Here is an 18,587-nt window from a genome sequence, read left to right on the forward strand (position 1 = left end):
AGCTTGGTTATGATGGCCATTAAACTGTTTAGCATGGTTGCTTGTTGGGATTGTACTTCTCGCATCGCTTTGAGCTCGGCATTAATTGCGTCAAACTGACGTTGTTGTTGCTGAAGCATTTCAGTGAACAAAGTGTCACTTGTGGTATTCTTATTTGACGGTCCACCTCTAGCGGCCTGTGCGTAAGAAACACCACTAATAGGCGTTGCAAAGCTCGTGGCTTGGGTAATGCTCCGGGGCCTTGTAATTTCGGAAGCAGTACTCGGACCCGTAGACGGTGTTTGTGTGGGACTCCTTTTTTGTGCTGGGGATTGCAATTTGCGCAACCGCTTGTATACTTGGCAGCCCTTATAGTTGGCTGGGTGCTGTAACTCACAGTGCACACAAGTTGGTGCCTGGTCCTTTTCGCGGGTGCAGTCTTTGGCTAAAAAGCTATTTTTTGGCATTTTATTTAATATTTTTCCTTGGCTGATGGCGCTGCATCGATTGAGACTTATGAATCTTAATTGCAGATTTGCTATATAAAAACTTGGCGACTTTCTACTGAAAAGATATATTTTTGCAGTAAAAGTCTATCATTTTCCATTTCAAAATAACTATAATAAAATCAATTTTAAATATATTTTTTCAGACTTTAAAAGCTGGCGACAACAAATTTGCTATGCAGTTTCTTGTATACTATATATAGCTTAAGCATATTACAGTTAATCTTTAACAGCTGCAGCATTTAGGGTATCTGCTAGTCGAGCTAAACAGATCCCCAACTGCAAATATATAGAAAAGTAATGCGTATAGACTGTGTGCTTATGTATATGTGTGTATGTGGATGCATGTGTATGCATGTGCATGTGTGTGTGTGTGTGTGTTTGTTTGTGTGTAAGACTAAAGTTAAATAAGACAACAAATTGCAGATTCGTTTAATACTTTTTTCGCTCGTTTTTTTTGTTTATTATTTTTGCACTTTATTTAGTTAGTGATTTAGATATACATATACATATATATACATATATATACATATATATATATATATATATATATATATATATATATATATAATATATATATATATATATATATATAATTTATATATAGATCTTGATTGATTTAACAGACAAAATTGTTGCACAAAGTTTAACACAAAGACATAAGTAAACGCGCACACACACGCATACACACCCACACACACAGACACATATAGTTGTATGTGTGTGTGTGTGTGTCTGTGGTATATATATATATATATAGAATATAGATTATATAGAATATATAGTTTATATAAATATATTCTCATAAGCATATAATTTATCATACTGCAGAATGTCTTGTATATATAATAATTAATAATTGATTTAAAGCATATAAGTAGTAAATATACACACATATATATGTATATGCATATGCATATGTATAGGTATAGTATTTATATATATATTTATATATATATATATACATACATATATATATATATATATATATATATATATATATATATATATATATATATAGGTAATATAGTCTGTTTAGGAAATACTCATAGAATATAAACGAATCGAACATGAATTCGTTAATTAGTTATTTTGTTGTTGGAAAAAGAGACAAAACAGCAAAAAAAATCATTATCATAATTATCATTATCAACATCATCATCATAATCGTATATAAGTATATATGTATATAATAAAGAAATATAATAATCAACATTTAACAAACAAAAAACTTGTAATAAAATACGCACGCACACACACACATGCACACACCCACTCACTCACCCACTCACACACACACACACACACATCACTCACACACACATACAGTAAGCACATGGTACATATATTGAAAGTTTGAAGCGAAAATCAGGATACACAGACAAAGGACACGACGGACACATAATTAGTATACAAAATATGTTTATGTTTATGTTTATGTTTGTTGTTGTAGTTGTTGTTGCTAGTTTTTCTTTCTAATACACGGAGTGCACAATATTATCTTTCTCGACAAGCAGCCGCACCTTCATGCAGCCGTCGGAGCCACAGGAGAAGAGTCGTCCAAATGGATCCACATACACCTGGCTAACGCCCTGCCCGGTGTGCTTGAAGAATCCGTTTTTGGCATGTTCATGCGGGAACGTATTGATCAGCATGAACTGGTTCATGTCCCATATCTGCAATACAAATCAATCAGACAATTAATGGAATATAAATCAGAATTATAAAGACAAATAGTGCTGATGAGTCAGTAACTTTGTCATCTGTCAGTCAATGAATCATATACCTAAGCATTAAGCGTTGATCAAGACAATCAAATGAGTGATCGATTCCTAATCATTACAAGCTTTCAGTCCACCAACATTCACTTAAATTAAGTTACGTCTGCTGTGCACCTCAAGTCGTTGCTTACCTTAATGTCACCCTCAATGGAGCCCGTGACAAAAAACTCCTCGTGCGGATCCAGCGCAATGCACTTGATGGTGCTATCGTGTGCCTGCGAACGTGATATTAATTGCAATTAGTTAAGAATAAGGATAAGAGTAAATATATCGGTATATTTGGAACTCACCTGATAGCGATGCCGCAGCGTGCGCTGTCGCACATCGAACACGCAAACGTCGCCGCGCTTGCCGCAGGAAATGAGCACCTGATGCTGTGGCGCAAAGACCAAGCAGGATGAGCCTTGATCGTGGCACGTGAAAGCTAAAAGCAAGAAGGAAAAATCAATAAGAATAAATAATCAAAGAATACATTATTATTAGGTCAAAATGAATAACTGATTTCGGCTCTCTTGATATTCATTCGAGCAGTCAGCGCGTGAACACTTACCCGACACACAGGACTTCTTATGCGGCAACAGCGTGTCCCAAATGTTAATGTTCTTGTTCTCAGAACTTTGGCCAGCTATTGAAAGATTAAAAGACAACTGCATAAGTAAGTTGTTTGCTTGAGCTTGACGGCAACACTTACCGCTGGCTAACAAGCTGCAAGAGCCAAGGAATACGAAGTCGGAGAGCGCCTTATTGTGGCACTGATAGGTCTAACGAGCGAGTGAAATACCAATTAGATTATAAATCCATATATAAAGATGTGTATAGTTAGACTCACAATGAAAGATCGATTGTTTTGGGAGGCTGTGCCCGCCTGCCAGAGGCTTAGGTTGCCGTCGCCATCGCCGATGCCGAATTTGTTGCCCTGCTCGGAGAAGCGACAGCGCGTGACCTTGGCAAAGGTGCCAGAAGTGCGTGGACAACAGACAGGCTGCTGATGTCCCCACTCCCAGATCTGCACAGAGCCATCCTGACCGCCAGTCAAGTAGAGCGGCATCAGCGGATGAGCGCTCATGCGCTTCACATTGTCCACCTTGTGGCGCAGCACCTGGCGAAGAGAGAAGAGGAAGCAGAGATTGAGCACATGACTGCAAGTAGGTAAAGTGGGAACACTCACCATAGATGTGCCGCGGCCCGACTGTGAGGCGCTCTGCGTGCTTACACTGGCTTCACTATAGCCGCTGGTCGTGCCAAATGGCTGCCTGTGGAGCATAAAAGAAGGTATTGGGATTAGGACTGGCTTAATAGGTTCCATTGATGCTATCGACTCACTGATCCTGCGATTGAATGATGAGAAAAGCGGAGCTATTGGTGTCTGCGTCTTTGGACAGATTCATCATATCATACTCGCACTCATCCTCATACCAGTTGGGCGACTCGAGCAGCAGCGATATATCGAACTCCTGAATCTCTCGAGGATTGGCAAAGGCAATCATCGAGGAGCTGTTGTTCTTCAAACAGAATGTGAGTATCGATTCGTGGTCCTTGTGTATGATGCGTATATGATCCGAATTCTCGTTTGTCGAATGCGATTGGCCTAAGCGAGCGGAACAGACAAGGAGAGCGACAGACAAACATACAGACAGAAAGAGAGAGAGAGAGAGATAGATGATTTAAACATGAAAAAGAAAGAGAAAGAGAGAGAGAGAAAGGGTAAGCATGTAAGCAAGAGTTGTTAATATAATTTATAGTTAAGCCAGAGCATAAGTTTAATTACATTTTACTTTAATTAATAACAATTTAATAAATAACAAATCTGATTTTATATTTCTCCTCGTCTTTGCTTTTTCTTCACTAGCTGCCTGCCGGGTGTTAAGCCCTGCTGTTAATTCAATTGACAACAAGGTGTTAATTGAGCTTCTTCTTTACGATTACGATTATCTTATCAAGTATATTATTTGGTAATTGCCTGTTGAAGCAGTTATTTAGTTAGCAGTTAACAGCTGGCAGTTAACAGCCGCAATCTCAGCCACTTCAAGCAGTTCATGTGCAACTCGTCTTAACATTCGCCTCAAGCAGTGCAAATGTTATCGATTAACGGCTTATCTATTCCTCCGAGGAATTTGTCTCGAAACAAGAAACAAACAACAACAGTCAACAGTCAACGATCAATAATCAACAATCAACAATCAACAATCAACAATCAAATAAAAATAATATAACTACAACGTTTTTTGTTTCTTTTTGCTTTAATACATTTCACTGGTAAATGAAAATCACAAATAATTTAACATTGGTTAAAACAAGGAGGAAAAAATAAAAAAAAAAACAGGAAACATGGAAGAAAGTTGGGATACTTCTGCGTAATACTTCGTAGATAACAAGTTTTTAAAATTAAGTAACATCTGCCACCTCAAATTAACTATTTAAAACGAAACAACAACAAGAAGAAAACTAAGTTTTTAACAAATGCATTTACAGCCAGGCTGTAAATGCCCAATGCACGAAGCATTGACGAACAAAAAAAAAAATAATAATAATAATAATAAAATTATAATCATAAATTTACAAGCGACTGCAAAATATTAAGCGGGTAAAACTGATACGTAAACTAAATAAAATATATACATCGGAATGCAAAAAATATACATAAATATATATATATATATATATATATAAATATCAATCATATATATACATATATATATATATATATGTATGTATGTATACGGGTATATATAACTAGCAACTACTCAACTACTCGACTACTTGACCCTGGCTGGCTAGACCCTGGGTCTGCGGGTGGTGCTGACTTAGAGGAATTTGCAACAACAACAATTATAATAGCAACATTTTGGTACGGAATACACACCTTCGTCGGTGTCGTTATCATTGTGATGGCTGTGATGATGGATGCTGCGCGCACTGCTCTCTGTGCTCTTGCCAAAGATGCTCTTGATGAAGACCTCCTGTGTGGGCTCCTGCCTGACCAGATAGTTCCACAATCGTCGTATGGGGCCCGCCGCCGAGCCAGATATAAACGGTGTATTATCCTTGTTCAGGAGCGATCGATACTTGTGTATGGCCAGGCCATTGATGCCGCTCTCCGCATAGCAGCCGGGTATATAATGCCGTGAGGGCGGGCCGCGGCTAATCAAATCGTTCAGTGCAAACTCCTGCCAGCGATTCAGTGTGCGTAGCACCTCATGCGACAGCGGACTTATGACGGGAAGATCTGCAAAGCGAATTTCAAATTACAAACTGAATTCAATGAAGATGCTGCATGATGCTCACCCTGCAGCTCGATGCCGGCGACTTTGACAAACTCCTGAATTTTGTGTGTGCTAAATTTGATGAGCGCCAGACGTAGAATACTCCACGAATAGGACATGGGATTGGTATGCTCGGTATTGTCCTTGGGCTTCAATTGACTGCGACTAACATTGACATCGTCATCATCATCCTCCTCCTCCTCGCCATCCGATTCATGCGAATCATCCGTGTCGTAGTCATCACAATCTGCAAACGTTTGCCATTTAGTACAAGTTACAAAATGCGATATGGAAACTTACCTGTATTGGTTGGCTTCATGAGGAAGTAGGAGAGCATGGATGTCTCTGGCGGCATAAACTGTTCCCTGTATGTGGGCTTGTCCTCCTTCATGTTGCTCGACGTGCTGTTCTGGCTAAAACTGCCCAAGATTTTCATATTAAGCTTCATGCGCTGCTTCGTTATCGATGTAACCGTATTCCAAACGCTATTCTCATCCGCCGCATCCTCGCCGGCAGCAGCCGCAGCAGCAGCAGCTGCTTGCGCTTGCGCCTGTGCCTGAACGTGGGCGTGCGGCTGGGAGGCCGGCTTGATCAGCAGCTTCTTCATGCCACCGCCGAAGAGCGTCGACCACGTGTCGTTGGTAAAGTTCTGACCGCTTAGACGATAGAGCAAGCGACTATCGCAGGTGGACAGCGAGTAGATGAACAATGCCATGTAGGTGGATACGAAGGATTCGAGCAGCAGCACATTCAGCTTCGGCACATCCTCGTCCTTTTCGCGCGCCAACAGCGCACGCAAATTTGTTACGCCCGGCCATTTGGAGGGTGTGGTGCAGATGCCCGCAGGCTCATCTGTGGAATACTTGCGCCGTCTGTGGAACGCATTGCGACTGCCCACCAGATAGCTGCACTCAAAGGATGAATTGATCTTGGCTATGTTCTCAATGCCCGGACTGGGATAGCCATTGAAGGTGGCGTTGTTCACCACGAAACTCTCCGAATCGCACAGCGATTGATAGATGCAGGAGGAGAGTGCTACGGCCAGATCGCGCAGCACAAAGATCTCACTGAGGGCGCTCGTCTCGATGCCCGGGAATGGCAACAGCTTAATGATGCTCTGCAGCATGTCCACTGTCTGCGACTGCAGATACTTAATGGGATCTGCAATCACTGTCTTATTGCCCGCCACGCAGGCGCTCAACAGCGGCAGCGTTGTGGGAAAGGGTAACGGGCTAAGCAGCTGCTGTTGTGTCTTTTCCTGCTGCAGTTCCTGCAGCAACAGGACCAGCTCCATGCGCACCGAAGCCAATCCACCGCCGCTGGCGCCATGCAGCGAACAATAGCTGAGCAGAGTTCGCAATAGCGTTTCATTAGCTGCAGAATGGGAAGAAGATCAGTTGAAGGATCAACAGTGTCTGGCTATGGCTATGGATAGCACTGTGACAACTCACCTTTGAGCCAACGCTTGCGCTTGGCGGCACGCATCACTTTGGCCTCGAAGTCCTGTTTGTCCTGCATGAGTATCTCGTGCAGAGTGGGTCGCTCTGTGCACGGATAGATGCTGGCATTCATGTCCTTATCCTTGGCATCATTGGCATCCGGATCGCCCGTGTCGTTGGCCTGCTCGGAGCTGCAATAGTTGCACAATTGCTTCAGTGCCTCCACCTCACGCTCCAGCCACATGTACAGCTGATAGCGCAGCTGACCGCCATCCACCTCAAAGCCGGTCGCTAGCGTCGATAGCTCCTCCATTAAGATCTTGAGGCAGGCCACAAATTTCAGTTGCTGCGCCATAATATCCATTTTGCAATCGTTTGTCCTGCTGGCTTTGCCCGGCTGCGGGGTCACCAGCTCGGGATCATCGTTGTCGTTGTCGTTATTAGTTGCCGCTGCAGCCACTTCACCATCCCCGTCATCATCGTTATCATTGTCATCCTCGTCGTCATCGTCCCACTTAATCTCGAACTTGGTCTCCACTTGGCTGGACACTGGCGCGCCCCAATCGAATTGGTCCGCCTTGGCCGTCGTTTGCCACTGATCCATAATGCCCGAGTTGATCAGCTCATCCTTGGCCACGCCCTGCTCCGATGTGTCGACGACGCTGCAGCTGCTAGAGACGGGAGCACCGTCGGTATCGCTAATCTTCATGGGCAGCTTGTTCAGCACCTCCAATGCCAGAGCCGGACAGCCAGATTTGAAGTGACCATGAGCCGTCGTAAAGTACAGCTGACGCTCAATTGCTGTAATCGAATCCTCTAGCTGCAGCTGCTTATCGCTAGCCACTGGCCTGGAGCCCGTCTCGCCGGCATAGCTAAAGCCCGATAGGACCACGTGTGCAATGCGCTTCTCCTGCGCCGAAATGGCAATGTTTTGGCGTATGAGCAGCGGATGCGTGCGCAAATAGATGTAGAAATTGAAGACATTCGGATTGGTGGCATGCGGCGACTCCGGACGCAATAGATCCTCCTCTCGATAGCAGCTATGCAGACTGCCCACGCCATTGAGCAGCAGGGTGTTAAGACTCTCCTGGTACTTCTTCAGGTTCCAGTATGTCATGGAGCGCAAAAAGGGATCGGGATGAGCGCGCGTCAAGTCGCATCGTCCAGTCTCCACCTCCGTGCCAAGGATATGCTCGTTGAGCAGTCGATGATAGTAACAGCCCTCGGTGTCGCCCTCGTACAGTCGTGCTATGATCAGTGCCAGCTGGAAGTCTTCCAGCTTATTCATGCACACCTCGATCGCATCGTTTAGGGAGTTGGCCAGCAGAAAGAAGGCGACGGCGTGCTCGAATCTCTGCTTGCCCAGCAGCACAAAGGCATTCTTCAATGCCGCCTTGCGCCAGCGATCCTCGGCGAAATTATTGCCAAAGAATGTGGTCATCTTTTCATCGCGCTTCGAACGGAACAGACCCCATACCAGGGACTTCTTCTTCATGGCCAAATAGTAGATGGCCGCATCCAATGGATCCTGTTTCAGCTGATACGCACACTTGGCCAACTTCTCGACGCAACGGCGCAGCGTATTGATGTTCTTCAGCCAATAGCCGACGCCCAGATCGCGCAACGTGGCCCAGCGTAGATCGCCCTTGGTATAGCTGGGTATCAGATGCAGCAGCTCCTCCTCGCTCTCCGAGTGGTAGGCCCACACGATGTTCGCTGTGCCGACGCCCTGGCGCTGGAATTGCGCTCGCTGCTGCAGCGGCAGGCAGCGCAACAAATACGTAAAGTGCTTCATGGCGAGGAGGAAGCGGAGACCGCAATCGTCCAGCGATTCGGTGGCCTGCTCCTTAATGCCAGTTATGCCAGCGCCGGTGCCCATTTGACTTTGATTCTTGCCCATGTCAGCGGCAAATTTGTCCGAGAAGTCCGTGTTGCACGTGGCGACCGTATCGGCCAGAGCTAACAGATGCATCTGGTCCAGCGAGGACAGACCTGGCAGATGGGTGTGGGTCAATAGACGCGACAACAGCTGACCCTGACGTGGTCCGAAATGCGAGATGGAGTGCTTGTCGGGCAGTGAAAGGCGACGCTCCTGTCGCTTCTGTTCGCCATCGCAGAGCAGCTCATCCAGATTGTCATCGGAGTTGTGCATATCGAAGAGCTCGTCATAATCCTTATCGCCATCCGCAGCGTTCGTCGGCTTGCCCGGCTGCTCGCGATCGGCATTGAGCAGCACCCACAGCGGCAAAGGTGGTATGGAATTGATTTCCGCATAGTCGAGCATCAGTTCCTCTGGTATCTGTGTGGTGCTGCCACGGTGCTCCGCCTGTATGTTGCTCGTATCTGCCGTATAGCTGATGCTGAGGGTGCGTGATCTGGACCAGCTGCGTTGCCTGCCACCAGCGCCGCCACCGGCACCGCCAGCACCGGCGGCACCACCAGCACCGCCGGCCAGGCTGCCGTCCTCGTCGTTGGGCAGACCATTGGCTGCACCGCTGCTGCCGCTGCCGCTCATGCAGCGCACCAGATGAGCCAGAATCGCCTTCACCCAGCGGATTTTGCCGCAGTTGAGCAGCTCCATCAGCTGCTTGGGATGATATTGCGGCAGCACGGGGCACGCAATGCGCGACGCCTGAAACAGGCCAAAGTCTGTCATATAATCATCATTGGGCGGCGCATCGCCACCAAAGCCACCAGCTGCTCCGCCCACGCCATCCTGGCCGTGTCCATTCATGTTCGCCATGCTGCTATTTGCAGCGAGACGCCGCTGCGACAGCAGCTGCAAGTTCGCCGTGCTCACTTTACTGATCAGCGGCATCGAGGCGACATTCTTCAAGCGCATCTGCGTCGACTCGTTGGCCAGCGAGCGCAAATCCTCATCGCGCAAGTTGCGCGTATCGGTCATGTCGTCCATGCCCGAGCCGCCAGCTGCAGCTGCTGCCGCCGCCGCCGCCGCTGCGGACATAAAGTGTGCGCCATAGTGGGGCTTCCATTGGGAATAGACATGCATCTCCGAGTCCATGGCCACGACCAGGATGCCATCACGCACCCAGGAGATCTGCATGGGCAGCGGCGGCAGACCGTCGGCCGTTTGCAAATCGATCTGGCGCAGCTTCATCCAGCGGATTTCGTCCACAAAGTTCGGCTGCGCCAGCGAGCTCGCCTTACGCAATATCGGACGATTCACAGAGCGCGATTCCTTCATGGCCTTGATGTTCGCTTGGGCAATGTCCGAGCTAACCGGCGTATACAATAAGATCTTGCTGCCCACAGCGACAGTTAGGATGTGTGAGCCATCCTCCTTGGAGACCCAGTCCAGTTGAACCAGGTGCTTCTGGGTCAGCGGACAGGTGTTGCCATTCTCAGCAATGCTCTTCCTCAACGATTGCAGCGTGCTGAAGCTGGGCACAGTCAGCAGACCCGAGACAGCAGCCGATTGCTTGGATGTGGCCAGCTCTGGTGTGGTCTCTCCGCTGCGTGGGGAGCGGCTCTCCTGGTCGTGGGCAAAGGTGTGCAGCACCTGATTGAGTCGCTGCTTCTTGGCCAACAAGCGGCTATCGTGCAGATAGCTCAGGTCGATGCCGTGGCCGATGTTGATGCGTGGCAAATGGACGTTCTTCAAGTGAATCGTGTCCTCCAGCACCCATTCGCTGCCGCCGCTGCTCTCGCACTCGTAGATGGCCACACAGAGATTGACGTACCGTGAATCCGGATCGCCGCGATTGGGTCGAGTGAAGCTCTTGCCATATTTATAGGCGCAGGCGATGCGACCGGAGTAGGCGGCGCTAATGTTCAACGGCTGGCCGGGTATCTCAATGGCCGATTGCTGGATGCGGCTGAACATCTTCCACTCGGACCAGTGATAGGCATCGCTGCCGGCGGGCTCGCACTTCCAGAATCGCGATATGGAGTCCGAGCAGGCGGTCACAATGATGTACGGTGCAAAGCAAGCGGGATAAATGCTGGAGCTGCTCAAGTGCCCAGCAGCCGGAGAGGCATGAATGACGTCCACGCCCTCGGGCAATGGCAGCTCCTGGGTGCAGACCTTCTTTGTGGTAATCGAGATGTGTGGCGCCTCCACATGCGGTCCAAAGTGCTCGGCTCCCGTTAATGTCTCCGCACCCTGGGACATGCGTCGCGGCTGTCCCGCATTCTGTTCAGCGTCGTCCGGCTCCTGGGTCAAATTGCTGTCCGGCACATACATTGCCGTCTCCGAAAGGAACGAGCTCTGCTGCTTCGAGCTGATGACAATGCGCCACATGTGAATCGTGCTGCCACGCAACGTCTTCTCAATGTTCACAATGTAGAAGGGCTCCTCGAAGTCCACATTGCGCTGCAGATCAACAATGGCATCCATGTCCGATTCGAGCAGCGCATTCATTTTCGGCTCCTCCAGATCGTGCATATCCGGCACAGATACACGCTGCCCGCCCGTAATTAGCTGTGCTTGGAATACGTGCAGAAACTGCGTGTTCTGCCAATCGTGCTTGGCATCCGAGATGGCGTCCAATTGTAGGATGCAGCCCGGACGGGCTGTTGACTGCTGCGAGACGACCTTCAGCTTGTCGTGAAGCGCTGAGCGTTGCGCCTTCAGCGTGGACGAGGCATTCGAGATCATCGAGGAGAGCGAATGGGATTTGTGCAGCGTATTTAGGTTCTCCGAGCACGAGATCTCTGCCAGCAGGGTGCGAGCATCAATGACTGCCTGATAGACACGCAAATTCTCACCATCGCTGGCCACGAAGCAGGCGGATGGCGAATTGCTATAGCTGCCCAGGGTGGTGCTCGGCAATAGGGTGGGTATCCAGGCCACATTGCTAAAGGCGGATATTTCTGGTGAATTGATGCGGGCCAACTCGCTAACGCCGCCCGAATGACACAGCGGACCCACCGAATCCACACGCCACAAGATCAACTCCGAACAGAAGCCCGTGGGCGTAAATATATCCTTGTCGCTATTGGGCGTATTGCCGCCAGAGCCACCGCCACCGCCACCGCCAACGCCACCGCCAACGCCACCGGCAACGCCACCGGCAGCCGCTGACGATGCACCTCCGCTGCCACCTGCGAGTGGATGCTCGTAGGGCGACATCGGTGACTTGGCCTCTGTGTCGGACAGATTGTGATGCGAGGTGGAGACGAGCAGCGGCAACACCGGATGGCAGGTGATGTCATTGACACGGAATCGATGTCCCGAGGCACGACTGACATGGCCAATGCTTAATACTTGTGTGAACTTTGTCTTAAAGGCGAACGTTAGCTGCCACAGATTGAGTGTGCCATTCGAGTGCTTCGTTACCATCGACACCGACGGCGACACGTTCAGCGGCAGGGCAGAGCCAACGGCGGCAGCAGCAGCAGCTGAATCCTGCGAGCTGCTGCTACCTGCACCACCTGCACCGCTGCGCTCGCCACCATCCTCGGGCTGGCCAGCAGCAGCAGCATCATCCTCGTCATCATCATCCTGCTGCTCCTGATCCTGTTCCTCGTCGTGCTCGTCATGCTTGTCGAACTGCTGATTGGAGTTTTGATCGCTGCGCAATGAGTTCTGATCGCTGCCACCTTTATGGAACTCATCCTTGCTGCGCACATTATTGGCAATGTCCCGGAAGGCCAGTGGATGGGTGCCCGTATTGAAGAGGCTGACCGTGGTGGACATGGACATGGCATCGCCCAGTGGAAAGGCCGACGGTATGCGCGTAGAGAACGACACTTGCGCCTGTCTGTACGAGCCGGGATAATAGTCATCGAGCCATTCGATGACCCATATCAAGTAGCTGCCATCAACTGGGTGAATGGCGAAGAGCAAATCGGGACTCTGATGCCAATCCCGTAGCAGGCATTCAATCTTATTGTCCAGCGAATCGACCAGCTGTGTGATCGGATTGTGTTGATCCTGATTCAAGGAGTTTTGCGATGTTGTGTTCGACATGGAGTTCAAATGCAAACCAGCGCCAGTTGCAGCCGTGTGCTGTGAATACTTGCTGTACTCCTCGCCGCTGTCATCCACCGATACGGACTTGGAGTTGCGCATGAATTTCTTGTGCGGTGGCTGTACATCGTCGGGCAGATCGACGCCAGAGGATGCGGCAACACCGCCTGTATGACTGCCTGCGGCATGATTGCCATTCTCCTCATCGATGACCTTCTTGGTTAGCTCCTGGAGTATGGCCTCAGCTTGGAGGGTGAAATGCATCTCCTTGTTGTTCAGCCAGTGCAATATGAAGACATTCTGATTGGCCGGATCGGAGGTTTGCATAGACGGCACCAGCGGTATGTCTGTCTCGGCGTTTATCGATGCCGCCAAGTGGAAATGCATGCCGGGCGTTACGCCAGATCCCTGAAACCCATACGAATGGAAATCGTGCACACTGCACGATGAGGGCAATGATGGTATCGGTCCCTGGTAGTTGCTAAAGCTGGCCGGTGAGCTGCCCATAACAGCGGCTGCACCACTGCCAGCACCACCACCGCCAGCACCGCCCATGCCGCTGCCCGAGCTGCCTGGTACCGAGCCAACGCCATGGCCGCCGCCAATGGCGGATGCATTGACGCCAGCCTTCATGTGACGCCGCAAATGGAAACAGGTCTTCATGTGCTTCAAGCGCTGCATAAATCGATGCTTGTGCCGATGCGTGCGAAATTTGGGATTCTGCGAGGCGAGCGGATCAAATTGTGTCATATTGACCATGCCATCATCTGGCAGCACCGTCTCAATCCAAATGCGACAAATGTTGTCCAGGCACGATGTGACCAGCATATTGGCCACCGAGCCCTTGGGCATATATTTGCTCGTCTTTCTCCACACAATGTTCGAGACAGCGCGCGGATGTGCGATGTACACATATGTGAAATTTAAATCTCCAGCTGAAACTGGTCCTCCTACTCCGACTCCGACTCCTACGCCTGCTGCGCTACCGGCAGCAGAGCCGGATGCGGCATCGTGTGGAGCTTTGGCTGGGAATAGCACCTGCTTATTCTCGTACCAGATCTTGACTAGACGATCGTTGCGGCCGCAGGTGGCAAACAAAGTGCCATCGGGACTAAATGCCATATGATAAATGGGTATGGCCGTCTGGCAGGACCATATGTTCTCCCACGTGGATACATCATCCCCTTGCGAAGTGGACGTGTGTTTGGTCTCCTTGCTCTCGCCAATCTCAAACTTAACGCCTGCCAAAACCCGGAAGAGAAGGCAATAGTTAAAACTCTTTCTGGAATAGTATCTGTATTATCACTCCTCACCCGTGTGCTCCTCCTCCTGCGGGTGTGTGGGCGACTTGCTCTTCCAGAGCTGTATATTCGTGCCACCTGTTAGAAGGCGTGTGCCCTCCAAGTTCCAGGACAATGTCACCACATTCGAATGGCTGGTAAATGAACCCGTCTGCACCCATCTAAAAGATTGTGTAACGAACTTTCAATCACCATCAATCACCGCTGTCTCTATTTTCGCACTCACCTGTAGTCGAGAAAGTGTGTATTATGTTTGCTCGACTCAATCACTGGCGTAGGCTCGAAAATGCAAATCTTATTCTCATAGGCAGCCGCAATTTTGCCCGTATCGGTGCTACAGTCGAGGGCCGATATCTTTACATAGCCGTGATTGGCGCCCGGTATAATTTGGACGCGTTCGAAAGTGCTCGCCAAAATGACCACATTGCAGCCGGCGGCATATGCCTGTTGAATAAGCAAATGAAACATTCATTAATCATCCAGAATCACTTCTATATATACATCGTAACAGTATTATCAACCATGAAATACTTCTATATCTTGGCTGATTAACTACTTGACGACTGACTCAAATGCTCATCAATCATCACATACTACTATTTATATACTTAAAACGAATCAATTTATTAAACAATTCAACTTCTGTTGGTTGATTGACTAATTGACTGATTGACTGATTGACTGACTGTGTAGACACAAGCTTACATCATGCAGCATATGATCTCATCAATTTAATGTTTCATAGACATTTACTAAACAGTCCGTAATGATAATATTCTGCTGATTGATTGATTGATTGATTGATTGATTGATTAAGTGATTCAGCGACCATGTGAACACCCTTAAGGGCTACTTGATTGATTAACGCTTCGATCAATAATTTATAATAAAATCATTTTGTGCTCATTGATGATTGATCATCTGATTGATCAACTGTGTGGGCGATGTAGGAATTATATAATAACATATATAAATACATATATCCTATAGCATATAGCCTGCAGCTACAGATGGGACTAATGAGTTTATAATAAGAAAATAAATCAGGTTGTGCTGATTGATGATTGATTAACCGATTGACTAACTGTTTGCGTATACATATAAATCATATCTTATCAACTATTTAACAATTTCTGATTAGATTGTTGCTAAAAAAGTAATAAATCTGTTTAGTTCCTATAATTGACGAAAAACAAAACTATTCTCGCTGTCTGATTAGCTGATTGACAGACTATACCGATTGATAGCAGGAGTGCAGAGGCTTTTAGTCATGTTGATATCAGTTTTAAAGTAAATGGGAAAACCTAAAAGCCTTATTCCGCAGACATTTATAGAATTGTTGTAAGAAACGCAAGAAGAACAAGCACTTAGCTCACTTTCTCTTTCTCTCTCTCTCTCTCTAAAACTTTTAGGCACATAAATGAATCAAATAAACAACAAACTGATGACAAATTCTTTTAGAAAAGCAAATGTCACGTGCCAAGCACATAATAGAAAATATAGTATGCATCATTTACCATATCTATAGATTGATTATAAAGATAACGAACGATTAGATGTGTGTATGTATGCACAGTGAAGGAGACGCTGGAAGACGTGAAAGGGGAACGGCTAGGGGTACAGCAAGTGACCGTGAAGGACCAACTTTGAACTGTGACTCAGAACTGGGACAAGGCTATTGCGAAGAAAGGGTCATCGAGTGATGTAATATATAAATATATAAATATATAAAAAAAAAAAAATATATATATATATATGTTATATATGCAAACAGGTACAACAGCTATGATACCCATTAAACTATAATAATTGAGACAATAAATGGCTGTGACCAAAAAAATGTTGAGAATTCATTTGAATAGTCATCAGAAGTCGTATGGATGCAAATTAAAATTGAAATTCCGGCATAAAGCTAATTTAGACCAATTTGGTTTCATACCGGATTGTACAGGAAAGGTTTCGCTTTTCGATATCATAAAAAAATGTTGAGAAAAGCTAAATTAAATCGTTGCCCTTGTATAAGAGTCGCTCAACTATTGGGCAGCAGCAGCTGCTGTTAGGTAGGTTCGTTTCCTTATCTTTCTTTCTTGCTTTCTATTTATTTTTTTTAGTTGAGTTTAGTTTGAGCTGTTTCCCCCCTCTGACATGTGTGTTCATTATCTTAAGTAGGAGCCAAAGCAAGATATGGCTGCGGATAATTTCTTGCGTCAAGGCCAGCAAGGCTCAATGCTGTGATACTTGTGCCGCCCAGTGCCAGATGGCGCCACAGTATACATATGTGTGTGTGTGTGCATGTGTGAGTGCCTGCCCATTTTTCAAGTTCAGCTATGCCTCTTCTTGTTTCTTTATATTAATAGTTGGTGCACACAAACAAACACACACATACATAAATATTATAAAAATACAATTGAAATGATGGCATTTACATAGTTAAATGAATGGGTGGCAATGTCAACAGCGGCGGCGGCGGCTCGTAGCTCATTACAGAATATAATGCAGATGTGTACACACTGTATACACACACACAGAGTCATGTGCAGCTGTTGGCATTTTCAAATTAATTTTTTTGCAAAAAGAAAAAAAAAACAATAAATAATATGAATAAGAATAGTGTGCGCGGGCGGAAGGGCAGTGTTGCCACCCTTATTTCTACATATATATTATTTAACTATTCGAGTTAATTATGCTTGTGACTTCTAAATTACAAAAAAAAAAAAAAATGAAGAGAAGAAAGAAACAGATCTCAGGCGCTAGCGGTAAACAAATAAGCGCAAACAGCGCGCGTGTATGGGTGGAAGGGGTTACCGTTAGTAATTAATATTTGATATGTATGTATATGTTTGTATGTACATAACACATGCATACGGACATGCGGACACACATACATGATCATAAAAATAAACGACTCCAGCTACAGTCGCCACATTATAAATGCGTGCTCACGACAAAGCACACAAAATAATAATAAAAGAAAAAACAAAAACGATAAACGAAAAACGAATTTTTGCAGCATTTTATGGGCCATGTATAATTTATTTGTTATTGACGTTTTGATTGTCTGACAACATTTGGCGAGGATTGCATTTGCAGGCTGCAGGGCAGCACGAACTTACAAGCACCCACACATATATATATATATATATATATATCTATAAAGAGACAGAGATGTGCCTAGTTGTATGTATGTTTATCGAATTTAGGGCATCAAAGGCCATTTGACCAATCGAATTTTACATGTACGTACGCAAAAGCTGCGTATGCATGCGTGCGCGTGTGCTTCTGCATGTGTGTGTACATGAGTGCGTAAGGCAACGTGAGAGGCTTGTTTACAGCCAAAGCACTTGACCTTTAAATGTAATTAAAAGCCAGAAAACATGTTAATACATTGATTTCAAATTGGAATACCGTGAAAATTTGTTTGTTTGCTGGATTTATCGAAACAGAAAGAAAAAATACACACACGCAAGCATTCAGCGACAACAACAACAACACCAGCTGAAGCAGTTAACAGTTGTTGTTATCGAATTTACACAAAATGAAAAAAAAATAATTTGCTTTGGATTTAATTGACCACAGCTAGACAGACGGACGGACGGACGGACGGGCAGCGACAGCGACAGCTAGTGACAGCCAAGCATCACATTTATTTATATGTACTCACACACTCAGCGTGTATATACAAGCATGCATATGTAAATAAAAACATTAAAATCCCCTTTGGGCCGATCGGAATTGGATATTCCATTTGGAAATCGTAAAATGACAATCTTATTGGAAAATGTGGTACATACAATGGTTGTACCCTTAAGTATCTAACGTACCTACATAAATACAAGTCTACATATATATATTTATACATATATATATATATATATATATGTATGTATATATTATATATATATATATATATATATATATGACTGTCGCGCACGTACGTATGTAGGTGGTTGCATGTATGTGAGCGTGTGTTTGCAGGTTGTACAATATGATGGATGCGTGATAAAAACGAAAACGAACAGCAAAAAAAATGGAAAAAAAACTTGGTAATCGTAATCGCTCGTATTCTTACTGTAAATGGTATGCCTTCCACGGAGCCAATTGCGAAGCACCGGTCACCCGCATTGCAGGCACCGCTCAATATTTGATGACAATTCATTATTTGTTACAATTGGATATCACATCACAGCGCACAAAGTAATATTCTTGGTTCTTTGGTTTGGTTACTAGCACGATTTTTTCTTTGTAAAACGACAACAAAGTGATGAGTGACATTACATAAAAATGTAGGCCAAATAGTGATGGACGCTATCGACTAGTGCTATCGAACGGTGTTAGTATCTAACTGTCGTATCGATACGTACACTACAAGGTATGATGTTCTAAGCA

The 18,587-nt window shown here is 46.1% G+C and overlaps 1 protein-coding gene across 1 annotated transcript; it reads right to left on the reverse strand.

Moving 5' to 3' along the window:
• Window positions 1–1,762: 1,762 nt before the first annotated feature.
• Window positions 1,763–18,503, reverse strand: LOC111605157 (dmX-like protein 2). Its single transcript, XM_023323540.2, has 15 exons — window positions 18,271–18,503; window positions 14,428–14,645; window positions 14,214–14,362; window positions 6,981–14,141; window positions 5,830–6,903; window positions 5,552–5,776; window positions 5,130–5,492; window positions 3,590–3,854; window positions 3,435–3,519; window positions 3,096–3,365; window positions 2,958–3,027; window positions 2,817–2,891; window positions 2,557–2,690; window positions 2,398–2,481; window positions 1,763–2,161 (listed from the first exon to the last, which is right to left on the reverse strand). Exons 1-15 carry the CDS (start codon window positions 18,355–18,357, stop codon window positions 1,961–1,963), a joined length of 10,461 nt encoding a protein of 3,486 aa, XP_023179308.2. The 5' UTR covers window positions 18,358–18,503; the 3' UTR covers window positions 1,763–1,960.
• Window positions 18,504–18,587: the final 84 nt, after the last annotated feature.

This window comes from Drosophila hydei, unplaced genomic scaffold (genome assembly GCF_003285905.1).
Source record: "Drosophila hydei strain 15085-1641.00,03,60 unplaced genomic scaffold, DhydRS2 tig00000237-arrow-arrow-pilon, whole genome shotgun sequence".
Lineage (NCBI taxonomy): Eukaryota > Metazoa > Arthropoda > Insecta > Diptera > Drosophilidae > Drosophila > Drosophila hydei.

Coding starts and splice junctions, on each gene's coding strand:
- LOC111605157 (XM_023323540.2), bottom strand. CDS start 18,357: ATGAATTGTCATCAAATATTGAGCGGTGCCTGCAATGCGGGTGACCGG. Junction 14,142..14,213: donor GCAGGAGGAGGAGCACACGG/GTGAGGAGTGAT, acceptor GGGTTTTGGCAG/GCGTTAAGTTTGAGATTGGC. Junction 2,892..2,957: donor TTGCAGCTTGTTAGCCAGCG/GTAAGTGTTGCC, acceptor ATCTTTCAATAG/CTGGCCAAAGTTCTGAGAAC.